Source organism: Ceratotherium simum, chromosome 1 (genome assembly GCF_057802395.1).
Source record: "Ceratotherium simum simum isolate JZ-2026a chromosome 1, ASM5780239v1, whole genome shotgun sequence".
Classification (NCBI taxonomy): Eukaryota; Metazoa; Chordata; class Mammalia; order Perissodactyla; family Rhinocerotidae; genus Ceratotherium; species Ceratotherium simum.
This window is the reverse complement of record NC_141900.1, coordinates 74,579,898-74,599,841: the sequence shown is the minus strand read 5'-3', so window position 1 is coordinate 74,599,841 and position 19,944 is coordinate 74,579,898. Positions and strand designations below refer to the sequence as shown.

Genomic DNA, 19,944 nt, shown 5'->3' with positions numbered 1-19,944 from the left:
GTTCCCTTCTCTCCACATCCTCTCCAACACATGTTGTTTCCTGTCTTGTTAATTATAGCCATTCTGACGGGTGTGAGGTGATATCTCATTGTACAAGCTTTTGGTTTGTAGCCCAAACATGGATCTTTAATAATTTTTACACAGTTGACATGAACATTTTCAGTAAATACAGTATGTCCATTCTTGGAGTCTAATCAATAATCCAAAAGTGTCTGTGCATTCAAATTATTTAGATTAAAATTAATGAATATAGTTTTAAATAAACAAATTTAAATAAATGTATTCCAGTATTACCTATTTTAAAAACTAGAATAATTCAAGGAACACTGTATTAATTACCTATTGCTGTATAACAAATTATCCCCAAAACCTAACAGCTTGAAATAATAAACATTTATTATCTCATACAATCTCTATAAGTCAGAAATCCAAGGGTGGCTTAGAATATGGGTTCTGACTCAGAGTCAAGACATCAGCCAGAGATACAGACATCCGTGACTTGACAGGCTGGAGGATGTGCTCCCATGGTGGCTCACTCACAGGTCTTGCAAGTTAGTGCTGCTTGTTGGCAAGACGCCTTGGTTCTTTACCATGTGGACCTCTCCTTAGGGCTGCTTGTGTCCTCATGACATGACAACTATTGATCCTAGAGACACCAAAGTGGAAGCTGAAAATGTCTTTTATGACCTAGTTTTGGAAGCCATACTAGTCGTTTCCACAATATTCTATTGGTTTCACAGGTCAGCTCTAGTCATTGTGGGAGTGAGCTGCCAAGGGTGTGAATATCACCAGTGAGAATCAGTGTGGGCCGAGTTAGAGGCTGACTACCACGAACACAACCACACAGCACGCAAAGTATGGTGTCGTTTACTGGAAGTGCGGAATTGTTTGATAGGAATATCTGAGAAATAGTTCTTAGAAATAGTAGTTAGTTCCAACTCCTGGGATGTAGAAATCATAATTTTTTATGAAAAAAATGTAAGTTGTAAAAATTTAGATTGGAATAATTTTGAATAATCTTAAAATTCTGAAAATAAAAATTAAGCAGTTTAATATGTGCTGTGCACTGAACCTCTTTTAATCATCACAATGATTATCAGGCAGGTACTATATTATACCAGTTTTATTCAGAAGAGGAGCCTGAGACACAGAGAATTTAGATAATAGATCACATGGTGATTAAATGGAGGGCCAGAATACAAATCCAGGTTTTACTACTCAAAGCCTAAAGGGTTTGCCATTGTCTCTTACCAGGGTACTCTGCTCCAAATTTCTAAATATTTGCATAAAAATATTATTATACCGTTTGGAGCAAGAAATATTGTATTTTCACCTAACATTTCTGAATTAGTTTGACTGGAGGGGTTATAAAGTAAGACTAAGTGCTGTTTCAATTATCTTCCCTTTGATCAGAAACTGATACTCGAGCTTTGGCAAAAGAGAGACAAAAAAAGGACAATCACAACCTCAGTGAGTATATTTTCCTTTTTTCCAAACAAAATTAGTTAATGCAAGAGGAAATGAATGGAGGTCAAATTGTGTGGTCTTTTATTGTCACTCCATAAGTATTTTGAGGTCAGATGACCAAAATTAATAGTACATGCTCACTAAGTGAGCTATTTTTGGAAATTCAAATGATGTGAACTTGCAGAAAAGCTATACATTTTTACGAAGTGAAACATCTCAAATTCTCTCCTTGATCGCTCTCTTTCAAGAAGCCTGCATGTGACCGAGATGATTGCACTTGGCTACATTTGAACTCCGTTGTGACTCATTGACTCAAAGGTTTAAAGAGATAAAAATGACTTTAGAAAATGTACACCACTTAAATAGCAAGAAACATAACTCCAGGTCTTCAGCTTTCTGTGTCAATCTGATCCTCCCTTCCTAACCATGAGTTATCTGAAAGGTATTGCTTATGTTGCAGTGCTGAATTCCACCTCTGCAAAAAAATGGCTCTGAAGTCTTCCTGGAGTCAATTTGACTCTGATAACGGGTCACATGAGATGGAGAAACGCAGGCAAGGGAAGTAGTTTAGCTGCAAGGTTGAGCTTGAAAGTGCTTGGTCATGTCTCAAGTGCTTAACTGTTTCAAGTGAGCTTGACTAATTGAGTGTGAAGACATTTTTTTCTGGGAACCAAATCCAAAAATGAGACAGAATAAAATAGAATAAAAATAAATAAAAACTTTAAAGCTCTGAAACAAACCAGTAATTTCTTTATATGCAATTAGCTGAAATTGATTCTACATCTACCTGTGAAATCTGCATCTGATTGTTCACCATGCACCTTCCTGTGTCACAGAGGGAGCAGAGTTTGCTGACTAGGTGACTGCAAGGAAAGAGCTGTCATGTGGTTATAACAGTTCTTTGGGTAGTGATCTGATTCTGATAGCCCTTAGTGGTAGAGCAGATAAGCTTTGGTCCAGATTACAAGATAAGTAGAACATGCGAGGGAGAGCTAATTGTTTATAGCAAGGAATTAATGCATCAAGGAACTACAGCTTCTCTCTTAGTTTTAAATTTGCTAACTATTACTCTCCTTCCTCCTTTCTTCTCTCTTCTGTGTCCACAACTTAAACAACAGGTCATTTAATGAAAATATGATAGGTGCCTGGTATGTCTATTATCAAAGTGTTTTCTAATCTAGATTCCCTTACTGAGTGATCTTGCTTTTTGGAGATATCTATGCAAAAAAAATCAATATCACATTTTAAATATAATGAATCTAGGAAAACCCCTAAAACTTGTAAGGATCATGGCAAGAAGACAAATGAAGTCTCACTTACCAGATGTCTAAATATCTAAAAGTCATAGCTCAAGCTAGAAAGTGCTACATGAAGTATGCTCTGTCTTTCCTAAAGACAGAAGGCCACGTGTGAATTAGAATTCTCAGGTCCTTGGAGTTCTGAGTGGGAATGTCAGGGTGGGACAATGCCAGCCCTCAGCCAGCAACCTATCTCTCTTCTCTCCCCTCCCCCAATTCCATTCTGTGCTGCAAGTTGCCTCAGACATGAGTGTGAACACCTCATCCAGTACATTCAATACATACACATCTCTGCGAACAACTGCCCCTTGTCCACATCTTGGGTCTAGGGATGAGCACACTGGTGTTATGGTCCTCCCTCAGGAGGATAGACCTGGGAAGTGACCTGCATAGGTTCTAAAAGTGGGCTCAGGGCATTTGGGAGGATATTCCCAGTGCAAATTACCCGGAGTGTAGTTTAGAAGGGGTTCCCTTGACCCTGTGGCTGCCTTGCTCAGTGGGAAGATGTGTGGTGAGAAAAGGGCAAAGTGGCTTCTCCTAAGTATGGGATCTGGGATAGGGGCTCCTCTTGCCTGGATCTAAGGACGAGAACGAATGAATATATCAAAAACTTTGTGACGAGTGAAACCACACATGGCGTGAAATAACAAAATTTCTTAAAATTTGACTCCTTTACAAATAACTAGTACTGAATATGAAAACATTGAAGAACCAAAGTTCTCATTATAATTATCCATTAAAAAATTTGTCAATCACAATCTAAGAAGAGTACAGTAGAAACTTCTGATATTTTACATAAGGTGCATTTAAATAATAGATTTTGGAGAATTTTAGGACTAAACCAGCCCCCTATTTTGAGATAAAACTGTGAACATCCTTAGTAGCTATTCTTCATCCTATATTTAAAAGTCTGTTATATAATATAAGAGTGAGTATGTATGAACATAGAATTATTAACAAATTCTCACTGTGAAATATATATATATTTCTATCAGCTTTACCTTTGTTTATTTTCTTTTCAGTTTTTTTATGTGGTGTCACTGTTTTTTGCATCACATGTACAAAGAAAACAGGAGTGGTAAAGAGGCAAAATAAACTCTCTCAGGAATCAATTATGTCCTAATTTTAGAGGAATCCCAATGTATTTTTCCTGAAGGTCAAATCCATTCATGGTAAATTGCTTTGTAGGGTAGGTTCACCAAGACAACTGATATTCTTTCACGACTTCCCATGTTTCCATAGCAGATCTTAATTTTCAAGTGTGTATTGTTTAAGTATTTTCCAATATTTTTGATATATGATTTTCTTCTTCTTCATGACTTTTTTCTTCCTTCATTTCCCTGGAAAGCTTTAAAAATATTGTCTATTAAAAAAATATTATGTATAAGCATATATTGTAGTTCTTGACTCTAGGAATGTAGAGTAGACTATAAGAGTATTCCCTATGAGACTGTTCTAGATAAGGGTTAATATGGGAAGTTTTACTTATTTATATATATATTGTTTATTGTTTATTGAAGATTTACTAGACGCATAAACTTTCCATAAGCAATAAATGCATGGAAATACAAACAGAGAAAACAGTCTCTGAATGAAAACCTATATCAGTAGTTCTCAAGGTGTGCGCCCTTGACAAACAGCATCGGTACCACCTGGGAACTTGTTATAAATGCAGATTCTTGGGCCCCAATCCAGATCTACCAGGTCCCTAGGTGTGGGGGTAGATCTCTAGGTGTGGGTGCAAATCTATTTTAATAATCCCTCCAGGTATGTCTGATGCACACCAAAGTTTGAAAACCACTGCTCTATATATTATTGAAAAATTTTAAATTAGAAAAATATATTTATGGTCTAATTGACATATATTTATTTAGCATCTCCTATATGCTAAATATGCTCATCATAAGCTTCCTCATATGCTATACGAGGAAGAAATGGTCCCTGCCCTCAAGGAGGTGATAGTCTAGTTGAGCACACACATCTACTAACACAAACTTTGTGTTAGGCTTTCTGGGGAGTATATGAGAAGAATAAAGCATGGTCCAGACCTCAAAAGATTGTAATTCTGGTGGACTGACAAAATGCATGTGTTTGAAATAATGATCATATAGGGTATATATATACATTTCAGTATAAGTGAATATTATAGCATTTCAAAGAATGAAAAAAATGTTGGTTTTGAGAGAAAGTGTTTTTAAAGCATTGTGAATAATAGAATCACAATTCTAATAGTGTTATTTTTACTTTTAGAATAAAATATGTTTGAATTTTTATTTTATTTTTGAGCATACTCTTTGGACTGAATGGAAATTTTTTGCTTATTGTTTTTTAAAGACCGTGAAGAAAGTTTACCAAAAGTGACCAAAAGTGAATTGTGCTTTAATGAGAATAAGCAATAATTTTTCTTTTTTAATAGTTGAAAGAAGAAGAAGGTATAATATTAATTACCGAATCAAGGAGCTTGGCACTCTTATTCCAAAGTCTAATGATCCGTGAGTTTAACATTCATTTCTATAATAATGTTATGGTTTCAATACCCCCCAAAATGGGCCAGAGGGAAGAGGGGGAGGGGAGAACCAATGACTAGAAAACTAAGTAGCTTATGGCAAAGATAGGGCTACTGTTGGTCTCATTTTCAAATATCTATTGAAGGCTGATAGTTATTAAGCATCAAGTTTGTTATTAACACTTATTCTTTTGAGCTATAGGAAATAAGTAAATTATTTCTTCTCAGTTCATAGTGGGTCTTTCTGTATGACAGTGTCAAATGCTGTCTACAATATTGATTGTTATATACTTAATTTATGGTTATAGCAATTCTTCTAATTTAAGATTTATGTGTATATGAAAATTGAATTGTTGGATTTTCAGAGGTTCCAAAATTCTGGAGACATGCAAGTAAAAAATGGAATTGTAAAATATGCTGATTGATGCCAACCAATAATTGGTTATTGTAATTAAATTTTCAACCAGGTTTTGGTGTCATATACACACACAGTCAGTTAAACAAGATGTTGGAGGTTGTAAATTTCAAGAAATACTTGATTAATCAAAGTATCAATTTAGAATGTTGAATGTTTCTCCAAAAACACGATCTATAGAATTAATGGTGACTTGAAAAAATGTTTTGTTCAAACTAAGAACTGGCCTCTCCAAATACTGGCAATTGTCCGTTATTCAAAAACAATGATATTTGATAGATAAAGTGATATTTGTGGAACTTGGAAGCACTTTTCCCTAAATCCAAATGTGCTAATTCACTCGGACAATTCAACCATCTGCAGTAGAAGGGAATGTAATATTTATCCTCATGGATAGACTAAATAGCAAAGGCATCTAGAGTAAATGACAGAAGGAGCACTGGATAGAGAGTCCACAGAGCTCAGTCTTAGTCTAGGCCCTACCAAGAACCCTTCAAATCTTTTAAAGTCTCTAAGCACACAACTCTTTTTATTAGCAGAAGAGAATACCCATTTTCCTGATAGGACTTTTTTTTTAACACTTAAAATATAAATGCACGTTTATTCACCACACATTTGATGTAAGGCCAAGGCCTTTTTGTTTGAATATGTGTTTCAATTTTTCTTTCTTAATAAACTGCACTAAAATGTATAGTCTATTTCAATTTCTTTAAAATAACACAAAAACTTAGATAACCTAAGTAGAGATGGATTTTAAAAATGTTTACTCCCTAATTTGTTACAGCATTTTTTTCAGCAACCTACATTTACTGACATTTTGAGTTTTTCCAAAGCTTTTAATATAATTTTCCTAGAAACAGTAACTATTTTTTATAAATGCTCTTTCTTTTTTTGTGTTCGTATTTCATTAATGTACATATAATTTAATTATACTACTATAATAACAAGTGCAATGGGCATTAATTTAACAGCCTCTCAGTAAGCACATGCCACCATAAGGATAACAGAAGTACCTGGGTGTATCAGAAGGTAGCCTAGTGGCCTCTGTTAACTACTTTGTTCTGACAACAGTCCATAGGTGTCACAAAGTGGATGGAGAATATTAATTAATCCTGAAAGTGATTAGATAAATGTCAGTTAAGACAGCTTCTCTTAACTGGTAGAACTAACTGTCGGTGCCAGGGCAAGGTTATATGCAGAAAGTGGATGAGCCTATGAGATTAGACTCTGAAGCCTAACTAAACGTCTTCAGATGTCACCATGCCTTGAAGGTACCAATTGTGTGACGGGGTTTTTATAAAAATAAAATCAAATAATATGTCTGAGGATACATATTATAAAGCTTGTGTGAAGGATTGTTAGTACTCTACATTTTTATAGAAGCTTTGGTTATAAAAAGGCTCCTTTCTAGTTCTAATTCATTGTCTAAAGCAGAAGATGGCAAACTTTTCCTGTAAAGGACCGGATAGTAAATATTTCAAGCTCTGTGGGCCTTATGGTCTCTGTTGCAATTATTCAACTGTGCCACTGTGACATGAAAGCAGACAGAGACATGTACATAGATGAGCATGACCATGTCCAATGAAACCTTATTGACAAAAATAGGCTGTGGGCTGTACTTTGTCTACCCCCAATCTAGAATATGGAAAATCAATTTATCACAGAATCGTATCTGAAAGGGACCATAATTGGGAAAACTTCATTGTAAGCACTCTTAAGTGTCTTTCTCTTCTTTATGGATCTCAGAAAGGAGGATTATTATTTGTTTTAATTGCATTATGTTATATGTAGGCAAATTATATTTGAGTCTAATTGAAAACATTAATTAGTCAGATGTTGAATATGTCTATATGTGGATCTGTCTGCATAGCACAGACAGAAAAGACATTTCACTGATGGCTGTGGCATTCCAGACATCTCAAGACCAATTCTGTTTCAATGCATCTTATCCCTTGGCGTGCTGTGGCCTCACCAGTTACGCTAGTGCCTCTTTTTAGGGTTTACCAATATAAGTCCTATTGTTGAATCCAAAATTCAGCCTCTTAAAACGGACTTTACTTGAGAAATAGAGTCTGGATCCATGGGCTTAAGGAGTAACCATTAACTCTATGAAATTATTTTGGATTCATTTGTTGAATTTTCAGATGCTACGTTGAATAATCTAAAAATGACATGATGAAATTAATAGAGAAAGAGTGTGGAGATAAAACAGAGGAGGCAAGTTTCACTTTGAAATTGGAAAATAAATGAACTGTTATTACCAAGTTAGGGCAATGATGAAGTTAACAAAAAAGTGGATCTAAAAAAAAAGCCAAATGATTTTAGTTTGAGTTTAACAAGTTTCAGACTGATTTGTTGAATGGGTGACTACAACCATTAAAATGAATAAGATCAGTTCCTTTTTTAAAAAGTGAGAAAATATGTCAGATTATAAAATTATCTAGTGTGAGATTTTTCAAATTGTGTGTCATAACCTATTAATGGATCATGAAATCAATCAAATGGGACAGATCCAGCATTTTTAAAGAAAGAAGGAAGAAAGCATTGAAAATATCAGAGAGTATTACATACTACACATAAGGAGGATAGTAATGTCTTGTGAAACCTTTGTTGCAGTTTAATGCACTGAGTGCTCTGGGTCACAATAGAAAACATATTTCTTATGGCAGATGCATTTGAAAAAGGCAGGAAAGCCACAGATTTGCAGAAAGAGCACTGAATTGAGTGAAGACACCTGGGGCTCATCTAAACACCACAGGATCTTGGGCAAATAGCAGATACTGTGAAGTCATTGACCTCTGAGGACCTTTCCAACTCATGATTAGAATAACTTAGGAGTTGCCTTAGGAAATCAAAGCTAATACCAAAGATATTTTGAATTCTATGGAGATGCCATTTTATGTTTCAAAAACATTCAGAAATGTGTATTTCTAGGTCAAAATATTAAGGTCAGAAGGGAAAATGATGTAGCAAACAGCTGTAGTTGAGATATATAGATTGGGAAAACTAAATGAAAAAACCAACTACCAGGAATCACAATCTCTTCACCACTGGTAAAAAAATAAAACCAAACAAAACTAACGAACACAAAAAGTGAAGAGCTTCTATGGATGTGTGGTAGTGATCTATTTCATATGTGCTTTTTATGAATCGTATTTATGAAAAAAATCATAGTAGAAATAAAAAATATCAGATCATGAATTATTCTATTAGTGATATCAAATTACTCTTGTTTTTCTCCTTTTTTATTTATAAAATAGATTACAGTTTTTTTACTAAATTGATCTTTTTTTTTCCTCTAAAGTCAGAACTTTCTCCTCCTTGTGTGTAAGAATGGTAGTTGAGATAGTAAATGAGACCTAACAAGACTTTCTAAATTAGAAGTTGTAAAATGTTGATCGAAGCAAGAAAACTCAAACCTGTCATGGTTTCTTCTTTCTTTCTTTTCTATTTTTTAATGTTTTAAGTGGATGTGTACTCCTAAGATGACAACAGATTGTACATTTTCCATAGTTTTGCTGGGCTGCACTCCTACCTCAATGTACATATTTCTATTACTTTGCCTTAGCCTTAAAAGCATTCAAGCTTTTAACTTCCCAAAAGTTTTAAGTTCTTCAAAGAAAATTATTTTGTGGAAAGTGAAAAGCCAGGATCAACATTAATTTTTAGGCATGCCTTTATATGTGTTAGTGTTACTGTCACATAAGGTGTTTTTAATGCTTAACTGCTTGAAATTATCTTGGGCAACAGGAAAATATCTCCTAAATAAATTTGGAAAACTTAGAATATTTTAAGAAGAAACCTCATATATTAAAATGGCTTTACAATAGAGTGAACTTTTAAAAATATAGTGCAAATGACATCAGGTAGAAATTATAGGAAGACCCATAGTGTGGTCTCTACCACCATTTTGAAGGTTTACTTTAGACCTAAATAAACAGTACCTTAAGCTTCAAAGTTGACTAGAGTTATCCTTTTTATTTTATTCCTTCTGTCCTTCAAGTTTTTCTTCCCATGAGAAGAAATGAAACACAATTAGGGCCATCAGGCTCCTGCTGCCACTTAGAATTTTAATTCAGGAGTTAACCGCACTCTTCAGGTACAGATAACCTTCTTGGTTTGATGACAAAAGTAGCCTCTCTTGCTCTAGCCTTCCCCCCACCAGATAAATCACTGTGAGTGGAATGAGACCAATGGCTATTATGGCCCTAGAGAACTGACAAAGCATTTTCAAACTTGAGACAGACTCTGATAATGGTTTGGTGCATTTCAGTAGAAGACAGCTTATCTAGGCCCTAAAAAGCATTTTCCCCTGTCGGTGGAAAAATGTATCTTCTGTTAATTTGTTACAGCTAATGGGGTTGTCATCTAACCTGAACTTCCAATGAGGCATTTGCAAGTCAGATTTTTCATAAACTATATTTTCCCAATTCTGTTCACTTAAGAAATACATATTAAGTTCAATATATTTCATGTAGATCACATAAACTAAATATATATGCAGTGTAATGTCTTTTTAAAATCTCCTTATATGCTTACTTTATGCTGTATTTAAAAAAAATCTCAAGACTCTAAACTGAAAATTCATCAAGGTTTTCCAACTGTTCTGATTAACTTTTAGCAATTAGTTTGGCCTCATTCTCCACACATATTATCAATTCTCACACAGCATTAAATTCATTGTCGTATGCTTTCAGATATTAAAATTGGTAGCCTGTTCCATAATTCCAGATTTATCATTTCTCCTGTCTTAAAAATAAGTTTTAATAAAATATTTTTTCTATGCTACAGTCTGAAAGGTTATCCGGTAATGTTTCATTGTATTTACTTATCTTAAACTTATTTAAAAATAGATATCCAGCTTTTTAAAAAAGGATTGATGCTTTTTGTGCAGAAAAATTTTCCTAATGCTTTTAGAAAGTTTTGCTCTATTGCATAAAGTGATGTTGCCAAATTCTGATTTGTTTCACAATCACTCAAGATCACCATCGGGAGGAACTTTATTATTTTCTTAGAAGCATAAAAGAAACCTTATTAGAAAGTAGGTTAAAAGATTGGTACATTTGAAATGATCTTAAAAAATTTAGGCTTAAGTCCTCAGTAACTTACATTTCCTAGTTCATTAATGCAGAAATACCGCACATAGATTTTAATCTCAGAGTTAATAATAAAAGCAATTTTCACTAAAAATATAAAAACTGTAATGGTAAAATCATGATATTGCATTTAGCTCTCCCACAAAAAGTCACTTTATTACTTTCTTTTGACACTTATTTTCATTCTGGGATTAATTTTACTATATAAGGGCTTCTTAACTATTCTATTAAAATTTCTATTCAGAAGCAATAATATCTAAGAGTGAATAATAGTCATGTAAATCATTATTTCATATTAATGTAAAAGATTTTGTAAGTTCTTATGAATTCTGCTGACATGCACAATTGTGAAAAGGTTATCTCTCCGTTCTACAGTGATATGCGTTGGAACAAAGGAACCATTCTAAAAGCATCAGTGGAGTACATCAAGTGGCTACAAAAAGAACAACAGAGAGCTCGAGAATTAGAACACAGACAGAAGAAATTAGAGCAGGCTAACAGGCGGCTTATACTCCGGATTCAGGTTTTTATAAGAATGTTGCCATGAACCACATAGCTTACAAATGACTTACCTACGTCATCTGTTTTATTCACTGGTCTCATTTATTTTTTTCTTATTAACAATTATTTTTGTTCTGAAGGATAATTTTATTGCCTTTTAGAAGTTCATGAATTGGGTTGTTTCAATTAGGTTCTCATTAGAAACCCAGGATCATGATGACTTAAAAAATATATAATGAATGACAACAACTAATTGCAAAATGCAGAAAATAGAATCAATTTTATAAAAACATACAATATTGGGCCGTCCCTGTGGCTTAGTGCTTAAGTGCACGCGCTCAGCTACTGACAGCCCGGGTTCGGATCCCAGGCGCGCACCGACGCACCGCTTGTCTGGCCATGCTGAGGCCGTGCATACAGCAACTAGAAGGATGTGCAACTATGACATACAACTATCTACTGGGGCTTTGGGGAAAAAAAAAAAAGGAGGAGGATTGGCAATAGATGTTAGCTCAGAGCCGGTCTTCCTCAGCAAAAAGAGGAGGATTAACATGGATGTTAGCTCAGGGCTGTTCTTCCTCAAAAAAATAAAAACAACAACAAAAAAACCCAGCCCAAAGAAAAATAAGCAGAACATTTGTTTCTGCAGAGAATACTGGACACTAAATTCTTCCCTCCTCCTTTTATTTCTTTAGTAACATTGCTATGGATTTCATTGCCTCTAAGCATATTGCGCTAATTTATATTAGGTCACTCCTCATCTCTTCGTGTGACACAAAATAGCAAAATATGGATTTTCATAACTCACAAGTTTGTTTTTATATGAGCACACTTATTTCTAGGTAAAGCATTGTGAAATTGTCCTATAGTGAGAAATTAATCGGGAAGAATAAATGGAAGATTTTCCACTATTTCCAAATAACTGTATGGTAGTCTGAGCCACTATGGGAGCATTATACATCATCTATTCCTTTAAAGAACAATGGAAGGAGAATTTTTAAAAAGTCTTAGTGTTTTTCTCAGGGTTATTTTTCAGGCATTAGAAATATATCACATTCCATTATTTGCAAAGAGTATTTATAATATGTATTACTCTTCATTTTCAGTGCTTGTTAATATTTTGGTTCTATTTCTGCTGTATTCTTTAGAGTTAAGACCACTTTCAAAGTCAATATTTAATTATTTTTGTTTGAAATTGCAGGAACTAGAAATACAGGCTCGTGCTCATGGTCTGCCAACCGTGGCTTCACTCGGCACAGTTGATTTAGGTGCTCACGTCACTAAACCACAGACTCATCTTGAACAGAATTCAGTAGACTATTCCCAGCAATTGACTCTGTCTCAGGGGACAAGCCCTGAGCTCTGTGATCAAGCTATGGCCTTCTCTGATCCTTTGTCACATTTCACAGATTTATCATTTAGTGCCGCTTTGAAAGAGGAACAAAGATTGGGTGACATGCTACTGGATGACACAATATCTCCGTTTGGAACCGATCCTCTGCTGTCTGCCACTTCCCCTGCAGTTTCCAAAGAGAGCAGTAGGAGAAGTAGTTTTAGCTCAGATGATGGGGATGACTTATAAAAAATAAACAGGCTCAATTCATCAACCGGGAAGCAATTCTATGCTGGTGCTATGCATTTCTGTCCTGTGTTTTATATATTGCCTTGGCTTAATTTTTCTGAAAGGAGTATATTGTTCATAAAAAACTGATTAGAAACAACAGAAGAATTCACAGGAAGAAGAAACATGGTGTTGAAGAAATATTGAGGGCTAAAAGAGATTTTTTCCTCTTTGACTACGGAGTCCAAATCTACTTAAATTTTGTTTTCCTGGAAAGAGGTACAACATAAGGAATAGCTCTCTACTGATGTTGTAAAAGATGTACTATTGGAATTAACAGACTGAAAAGAGTAAACCTACCGAAATATACAAATTTTTTCTAAGTTGTTCACTTTCATCTCCTTCCTCTTGAACTCGTACAACATTAGTTTTCAAGAATCAAGATCAACAAATCTGGTGGTTCATTGCCTTTTTCCACTGTCTGGTGGACATTGTCTAAAGTTCAAGCCTTATATGGGAAATAATTAAAGGATAGATTATCTGTCACTTGTAATTGAAAAGTAAGTCTACAATAAACATTAGAATTTTTCACAATAAAATATAGAAAATTTATAAAAATTTTAGTTTCTAAAATTAGACCCTAATTCCCTTAGTCAGTTCAATTACACTAATTCTAAAAGCATCTTTGCATATTCATGGAGACATGCTCTGTTTAGAAAAAGGAGCACATTGAATAATTTCCTCAAGAATCTGGGCTAGAATTTTATTGCTTCACGCAAACATATCCTCACACACAAAGGCACACAATGTAGGTAGTATATGTTCTTTTTTTTTCCTTCACTCTCTTGATTTTCTAATCAGTTTCAGAAATCACATTCCAAATCTTCTTTTCTTCATCAAGAAGAGATACTGGATAATCAATTTCAGTAAATAAAATATAAAAAGTCCCCCTAGTAGGACAATTTTTCAGGTGTTTAAAATTTATCACTGTCTCCAAAATTGGATGTAAATTAGTTAGTTGATACAGCTTTTCTTCAAATTGACAAAATATTGAAAATTGGATTGCCAACTGTTAAAATAATTAGTAAAATAGAAACTTTCTTGTTACATTCAGCTTCGAGTGGAGAATAAAGTTCCATTCTCATAAGTACCTAGAATACCCTATAAGCTTTGCCAACTTTGTAAGTATTTATTAAGAATATTTATATCTATTATGCTTTACTCAAATTTTTCTCTTGAGCTTATTTTAGGATTGGGAATTGACTTACCAAGCATGTTGCCCTGTGCTGGACCTCTGTGAATGATCATCTGATCAATGAGTATTTATGGAGTGATACTCGAAAGTGCAATGGGTCCTGTACAAAGTAGAACAGATGAGCAAGATATGGTCTTACTCCTCAGGGAGTTAACAAGACTACAAGAGAAACAACAACACTTAGAAGACATATATAATTAAAGATTACATGGTGCAGCACAAGCTGTAAATACAGGTTAGAGAAAATGAAAATGAATGAAGGTTGGAGAATCACAAAAATCTATGGGAAGAGCAAAACTGAATTTCTTTTAAAAGCATTACTTCGGTGAAGGGGAGGGCATTTAGGGGAATAATATAAATCAAATGATAAAAGTAAGAATAAGTTGGGGAGGTATCTTCATGGGACGTTCATTAGAAAGATCTGGCCACCCTTGATGATGCCTGTTGGGAGTCCTGGAGAATCATATTGGCAAGAGGTTATAGAAGCTCTTGAAAACTAGAATGAAATGATATAGTAGAAACAGAGTTTTTTTACTAGGAGGGAGAAGCCTAAAAATTAAAATGCTACTGTATATTACTAATGTGATTGAGATGTAATCATTCATGGATATTAACTTTGGGATAAGTTTTTGAAAGGATGTTTCAGATATTACTCACGTGGAAAATACACCATCACAAAACTTGAGACTGTAATGCTAAAGAAAGTGGGAGAATAATAAATCCTTATGGTATAATAATTATCTCAGTCTTAGCTTATAGTAATAGCTCAGAGTTTGGAGAATTAAAATAATTTTCATTGTTTGACATGGCAAAAAATAATTTTTAATTTATAAGAATAGTCATTAAAGCCAGATAGAAAAATTTATCTGAAATATGCCACATGAAAGAGAGGAATAAGATACACTTCCTCAGGAAATTTAAGAGAATATTATATACTTTTATGACAAAATTCCACTTTATTATCTGAGGTGATAATTTAATTTGACATTGCAAGTCACAGAGAAGGAATATCTCTTGAGTCCATGGAAAACACATCACTTTGAATAAAGGCTAATTCTGTTCTCATTTTATCCATTATTCTCATTTCTTCATATTCTGAGAAGAATTGCACTGATGATGTCATTACTCTGTCATCATTTTCCATTTTGTTAAAATGCTACTACCCAGCCCTGAAACCCATTCCTCATAATCTCAGCAAATGTGAGAGCTTGACACAGGATGGTAGAAGCTGGATGAAAGAGATCTGGAAAGAGTACTGATATTTGCTTCTACTTTCAGATTATAGCAGCTATCAGGGGATTGTAAAATGGGTAGTGGATCTTTAAAGGCAGAGTAAAGAGCGGTGCTGTGTCACAGTCGACTGAAATAGATTAAAAAATTGATTTTAGTCAGTAGTTCTTAACTTTCTAAGGCCTTGAGGATCTAGTGGAAGTTATAGACCCTCTTCCCAGAAAAATACAGAGTTGTGCATACGGCCCCCAATTTACATGCACCGAGAGGTTTTAGGGACCTCCTGAATGTCTCCTTGGATCCCAGGTGAAGAATTCCTGCATCAGGTCTGTTACTAACAGACAGCATTGTAGCTATGCATCTTTCAAGAGCCAAGGACACAGTTAATGTCATATATAATGATGGAGGAGGGAGCCCTGGTTATCTGAATATCATTATCCCAACCCCAGTAGTGATGAGGTTGTGTAGGAAACTGAAACTGTACCAAACACTAGACTATTCACTAAGGAACTTGTTTACTTATAAAGTAGTCCCTTTAAACATCCTCTGTTATATATATATACGCCTCCTGTTATATACATATATTATATATTTATGGGTCAGTTTCTTTATGGTTATTGGATATTGTAAATATATGACATTAACATTTTCAAATGATACACATATAAATACCAAAGTAAAAATAACATAAATTCAAAAGCAAATTACTTGAGTATCTAAGAATCAAGAGAAATCCTTGGGAAAATTGATGGATGTCTAGAATATTTTTGCAGAAATGAGACTTATAACAGTAAAAGAAGCATATTGTTTATCAAAAAACTTTGTCACAAAAAGCATTGGATATCACTGGTCTATGAATATACAATTAACCAGGTCATGTTCATTCAAAGAATTAATGCATAATTGCATTACTTGCATAATTGCATCTGTTAAAAAAATAATTTTATTTTTATCATTTTTAGTTATCTTTTCAAGAAAACATCCCATCCAATCTCTTTTCTCTATTGTAAAATACTGGCCGCATTTTCATGGATTTACCTTAAGCAACATTTCCAACTCCCAATTATCTTAAAATAACGAGTGCCTCCTATGAATAGATATAGCTCTTCATAATCTTTTTTTCTTTTTAGTGTCCTTTCTTCTTGAACTTTTCCCGTTAACTGGAGAATATATGTATACAGACTATATTTCCTCAGTTTACAGACGTGATATCAGTAACTGTAGCCTTCTTTGTGTGGGTATAAAACCTCTAAATAATAAATAGACAGATGAGCTGAGGACATTGAGAAATAGCCTTCCTCCTCCTTCTTTTTTAGCTCATTTTTTTCACTCACATGAGTGTAAATAAAATATTTAATAGCTCTTATTTAAAAAAATTAAATACAATGAGTTTCTTGATTTGGCATGCTCATTTGCCTTCATGTCAGGGGAGAGGTTAGATTTTATAAAGTAAAAAAGAATGTATTTTTTCTTTGTTTCGATAGATTGAGTCTTATGAGAATTTTCTTATACTTCAAGGTATCGTGAAAATACTTTTTGTTGTTCTGATATTGTGAAATTTTGATATTTAAATAAATAAATGACAGAACTGTTTCAATGTTTGTATAATATCTCCAGGCTGATATTTACTGACCTCATTATATGTAAGATGTAGATGAAAACTGGAATCAATTAATCCTTTTGCTGTGTTATCAGCACTAGATCAACCATCTGGATCTCTTGAAAACACCTGAAGGATTGAATTTTGCTTTGGTATTAATAATGGCACAGCCTATATGCTGCGTGGGATTACATCATTTGCCCCTCCGGTGCCCTGCATGTTAAATATAAGATGTCAATTTGAGTTAGTGTAAGTTAATATATACAGAGATTTCCTTACACTTACTTAATAAATACTAAAGACTTTTAGAGTGTTGTTGATCTAATGTGTCATATGACCTTATAATCATTATTTATTGCCTACACCAATATTTTATCAAGTGTATGATGTTTAATTTGTAAACAAAGACACCATTCAACAACTGATAAAAATAGTTTTCTTAAAATTTTTCTCTGCTCCATTTGTTTTTCTGTGAGGTTCATAGAGAATTTGAGTGTATAGAATCAGAAAATAGTTATTTTGATTAAAAGAAGCTCCCACTGGATTCAACTAATTTAATGATGAAATACTATTCTCTGTTTTGTACATAAAAGGGAACTTTTTATCTTCTTGCAAAAGGATTTGTGTACATATTTCTACATATCCAAATGATTTCTATTGTGTTTTTTACTGATGAAATCCTCAGTAAAATGTCTTTTTACTACATTGATCCAACAGGCTTCAAGAATAAAGTTAAAGACTTTTGTATTTGCAATCCTACCTGTCTCATTCCTGCATTACTATTTTATTTAAAAAATTCTGTATTTTCAACTTTGCTTTTTGCACAGAAATAAATTTTATTTGTGTGTTATTTAAAGCTGGAGGTTATACGTAACAAACGAAATGGAAAATAAGCAAAAGAAAGGAGAGACTATCATTTTGCTGATATACAATCAGGAAGTTACATATTATGTTATTCTTTAACACATGACTACTAAAGTTTAAAAGCTAACTAAATTCAAGGATCTTATCTAACAGCATTGCAGTTGCTTATGGCGTACAAGGCTAAAATTAATTCAGCTATTTAATCTTAATAATAACAATGTAGTTAAAAATCTTTGACTTTAATAGCATTTTCTATGTATGAATAGCTGAAGTAATATTCCTATAATTTTAATCTAACATTGGTTAGATCCGAAAACATTGTTAGTGTAATAAGACTGTAGAATTTATAATTATTGCTATTTTTCATTTTTAATAACAAAGTAATGTGTCTTATTTTCTAAGAAAATGAAGAACACTGGTGTACTCTAATACATACATGAATCTTTATAAATGTTCTTTAAAAAATATGCCAGTATTTTCTTTGCATATATTAAATGAAAGCATAGAATCATTAAACGCTTTAATATACTTTTTGTTCTACCTTTGTATATGGACTGCGCTGGAAAATACAGAATGTGGGTTAATCATCTGAAACGATACTTAACAGCCATGAGACTTCACAAATGACAACTGCTCACTACGTAGTCCATGCTGAAAACGACGATCCAAAATTTCCCTATTAATGAAAACAATTGTTACATTCTTCAGTATAGTCTCCTGCCATCTGCTTCTCATGCTGTTATGGTTTTGATTTATGGAAAATGTTTATCAAAATGTTGCAAAATTGCTAAGAGGCATAATTGTAGCGGTGAAATCACTAAGAAACTCTGCAAAATCTTTTAATATACTAGATGGTCCCCAGACAATCTAGGATAAATAGAATACTGTATTTTAATATGTAAAACATTTTAAAACTGCTAATTGGTATTGACTAGACATATCCCTTGATAATGAAATTAATAAGGTTTTCAGTTAAATGTTAAGACTCTCTAATATTTAATACCATGTTTATGAATTTTCTTTTCTACATATCTGCTTCAAAAATAATAAAACAGGATGGCTCTGAGTTGACTATAAAAGATGCTGTTCTATGTTCAAATATAGGTTCATTGCTTTTTTAAAAAGTTATACCATATGAATATTTTTCTTAAAGCATTATCAATGCCAAGAAATACTGATCATTGTAATAATTTCTGTATGGAAAGGTATAACCAATCTAATACAGGTAAAAACAAGTCAGGATGATTTTTTGACACTATATAGACTGAAAAGATGGATAACTGAATGGAGTTTATACTTGATTGTTTATTGTGTGTGTATGTACATATGTGTATATTTGGGTATAGATAAATGTGTTTCCATGTGGGAGCTTATAAAAAAAAACTATTTTAATCTCTTGATATTAGAAAGGACTCTACATATAAGAATTGTTATTCTTTATTGGAATCTACATCTAGGCAACATTTGAAGCTATCTCCAAATCTCTTCCATTAGAAACTCACAAATACACACACATATCTTATTCTGAGTTGAGTCAAAAAGATGAAAAAGATGAAGAAAGTTGTAACAGGTTTTAATATTTTTGGTAAATTATGTGATATATGCAGCTATAAGCCATTTAGATATAATAAAAGCATTGATTTTATTGATCATCAAAAGGAACATTAAAACTCATCTAAAAAGTTGTTATTATTATAACCTGCAGAGTTCTAGCTATGGGGTGGTTAAGTGGTCAAATATAATAAAGCTGATTGGTCAAGTAATGGATATCCATCATGTTAAATATATATCAGTTTCACTAATTGGCAACCATAAGACAAGAGTACAACATGCTAGATGGTGATGATTTTGATAGGACCGACCACATTGTGGTTAAGTGTATGATTCATGTAAGAAGAAAAAGGTGCCTGCAGGCTATTGTTCCTAATGTGGATTAAAATTTACATATTGCTTCTCCTTATGTCAAAACATCTGGTGCCTGCAAATGCTAACGTTTTGTTAAAAAGTTTCACAAGCCAGGAAAAGTAGATTGGAAACATTGCATGTGAATCGTTCAAGCATTATAATAGAATAAGAGCTAAGTTCAGGAAAAATTAAATTGCTGCAAACAATACTATAGTCAAGATTATAATTTATTTGCTTACACATGTG

At 33.4% G+C, this 19,944-nt stretch overlaps 1 protein-coding gene across 3 annotated transcripts in view; it reads left to right on the top strand.

The window, feature by feature from the left end:
• The window catches only part of TFEC (transcription factor EC), a 71,644-nt gene extending 53,970 nt beyond the window's left edge, over positions 1–17,674 (top strand). For all 3 annotated transcript variants that reach the window (XM_004418786.3, XM_087429865.1, XM_087429859.1), the window contains 4 exons: positions 1,414–1,470; positions 5,182–5,257; positions 11,158–11,305; positions 12,485–17,674. In XM_004418786.3, coding sequence (XP_004418843.1) covers positions 1,414–1,470; positions 5,182–5,257; positions 11,158–11,305; positions 12,485–12,865 — 662 coding nt within the window. In that variant the 3' untranslated portion in view covers positions 12,866–17,674. The remainder of the gene's footprint in view (positions 1–1,413; positions 1,471–5,181; positions 5,258–11,157; positions 11,306–12,484) is intronic.
• The last annotated feature ends 2,270 nt before the right edge of the window (positions 17,675–19,944 follow it).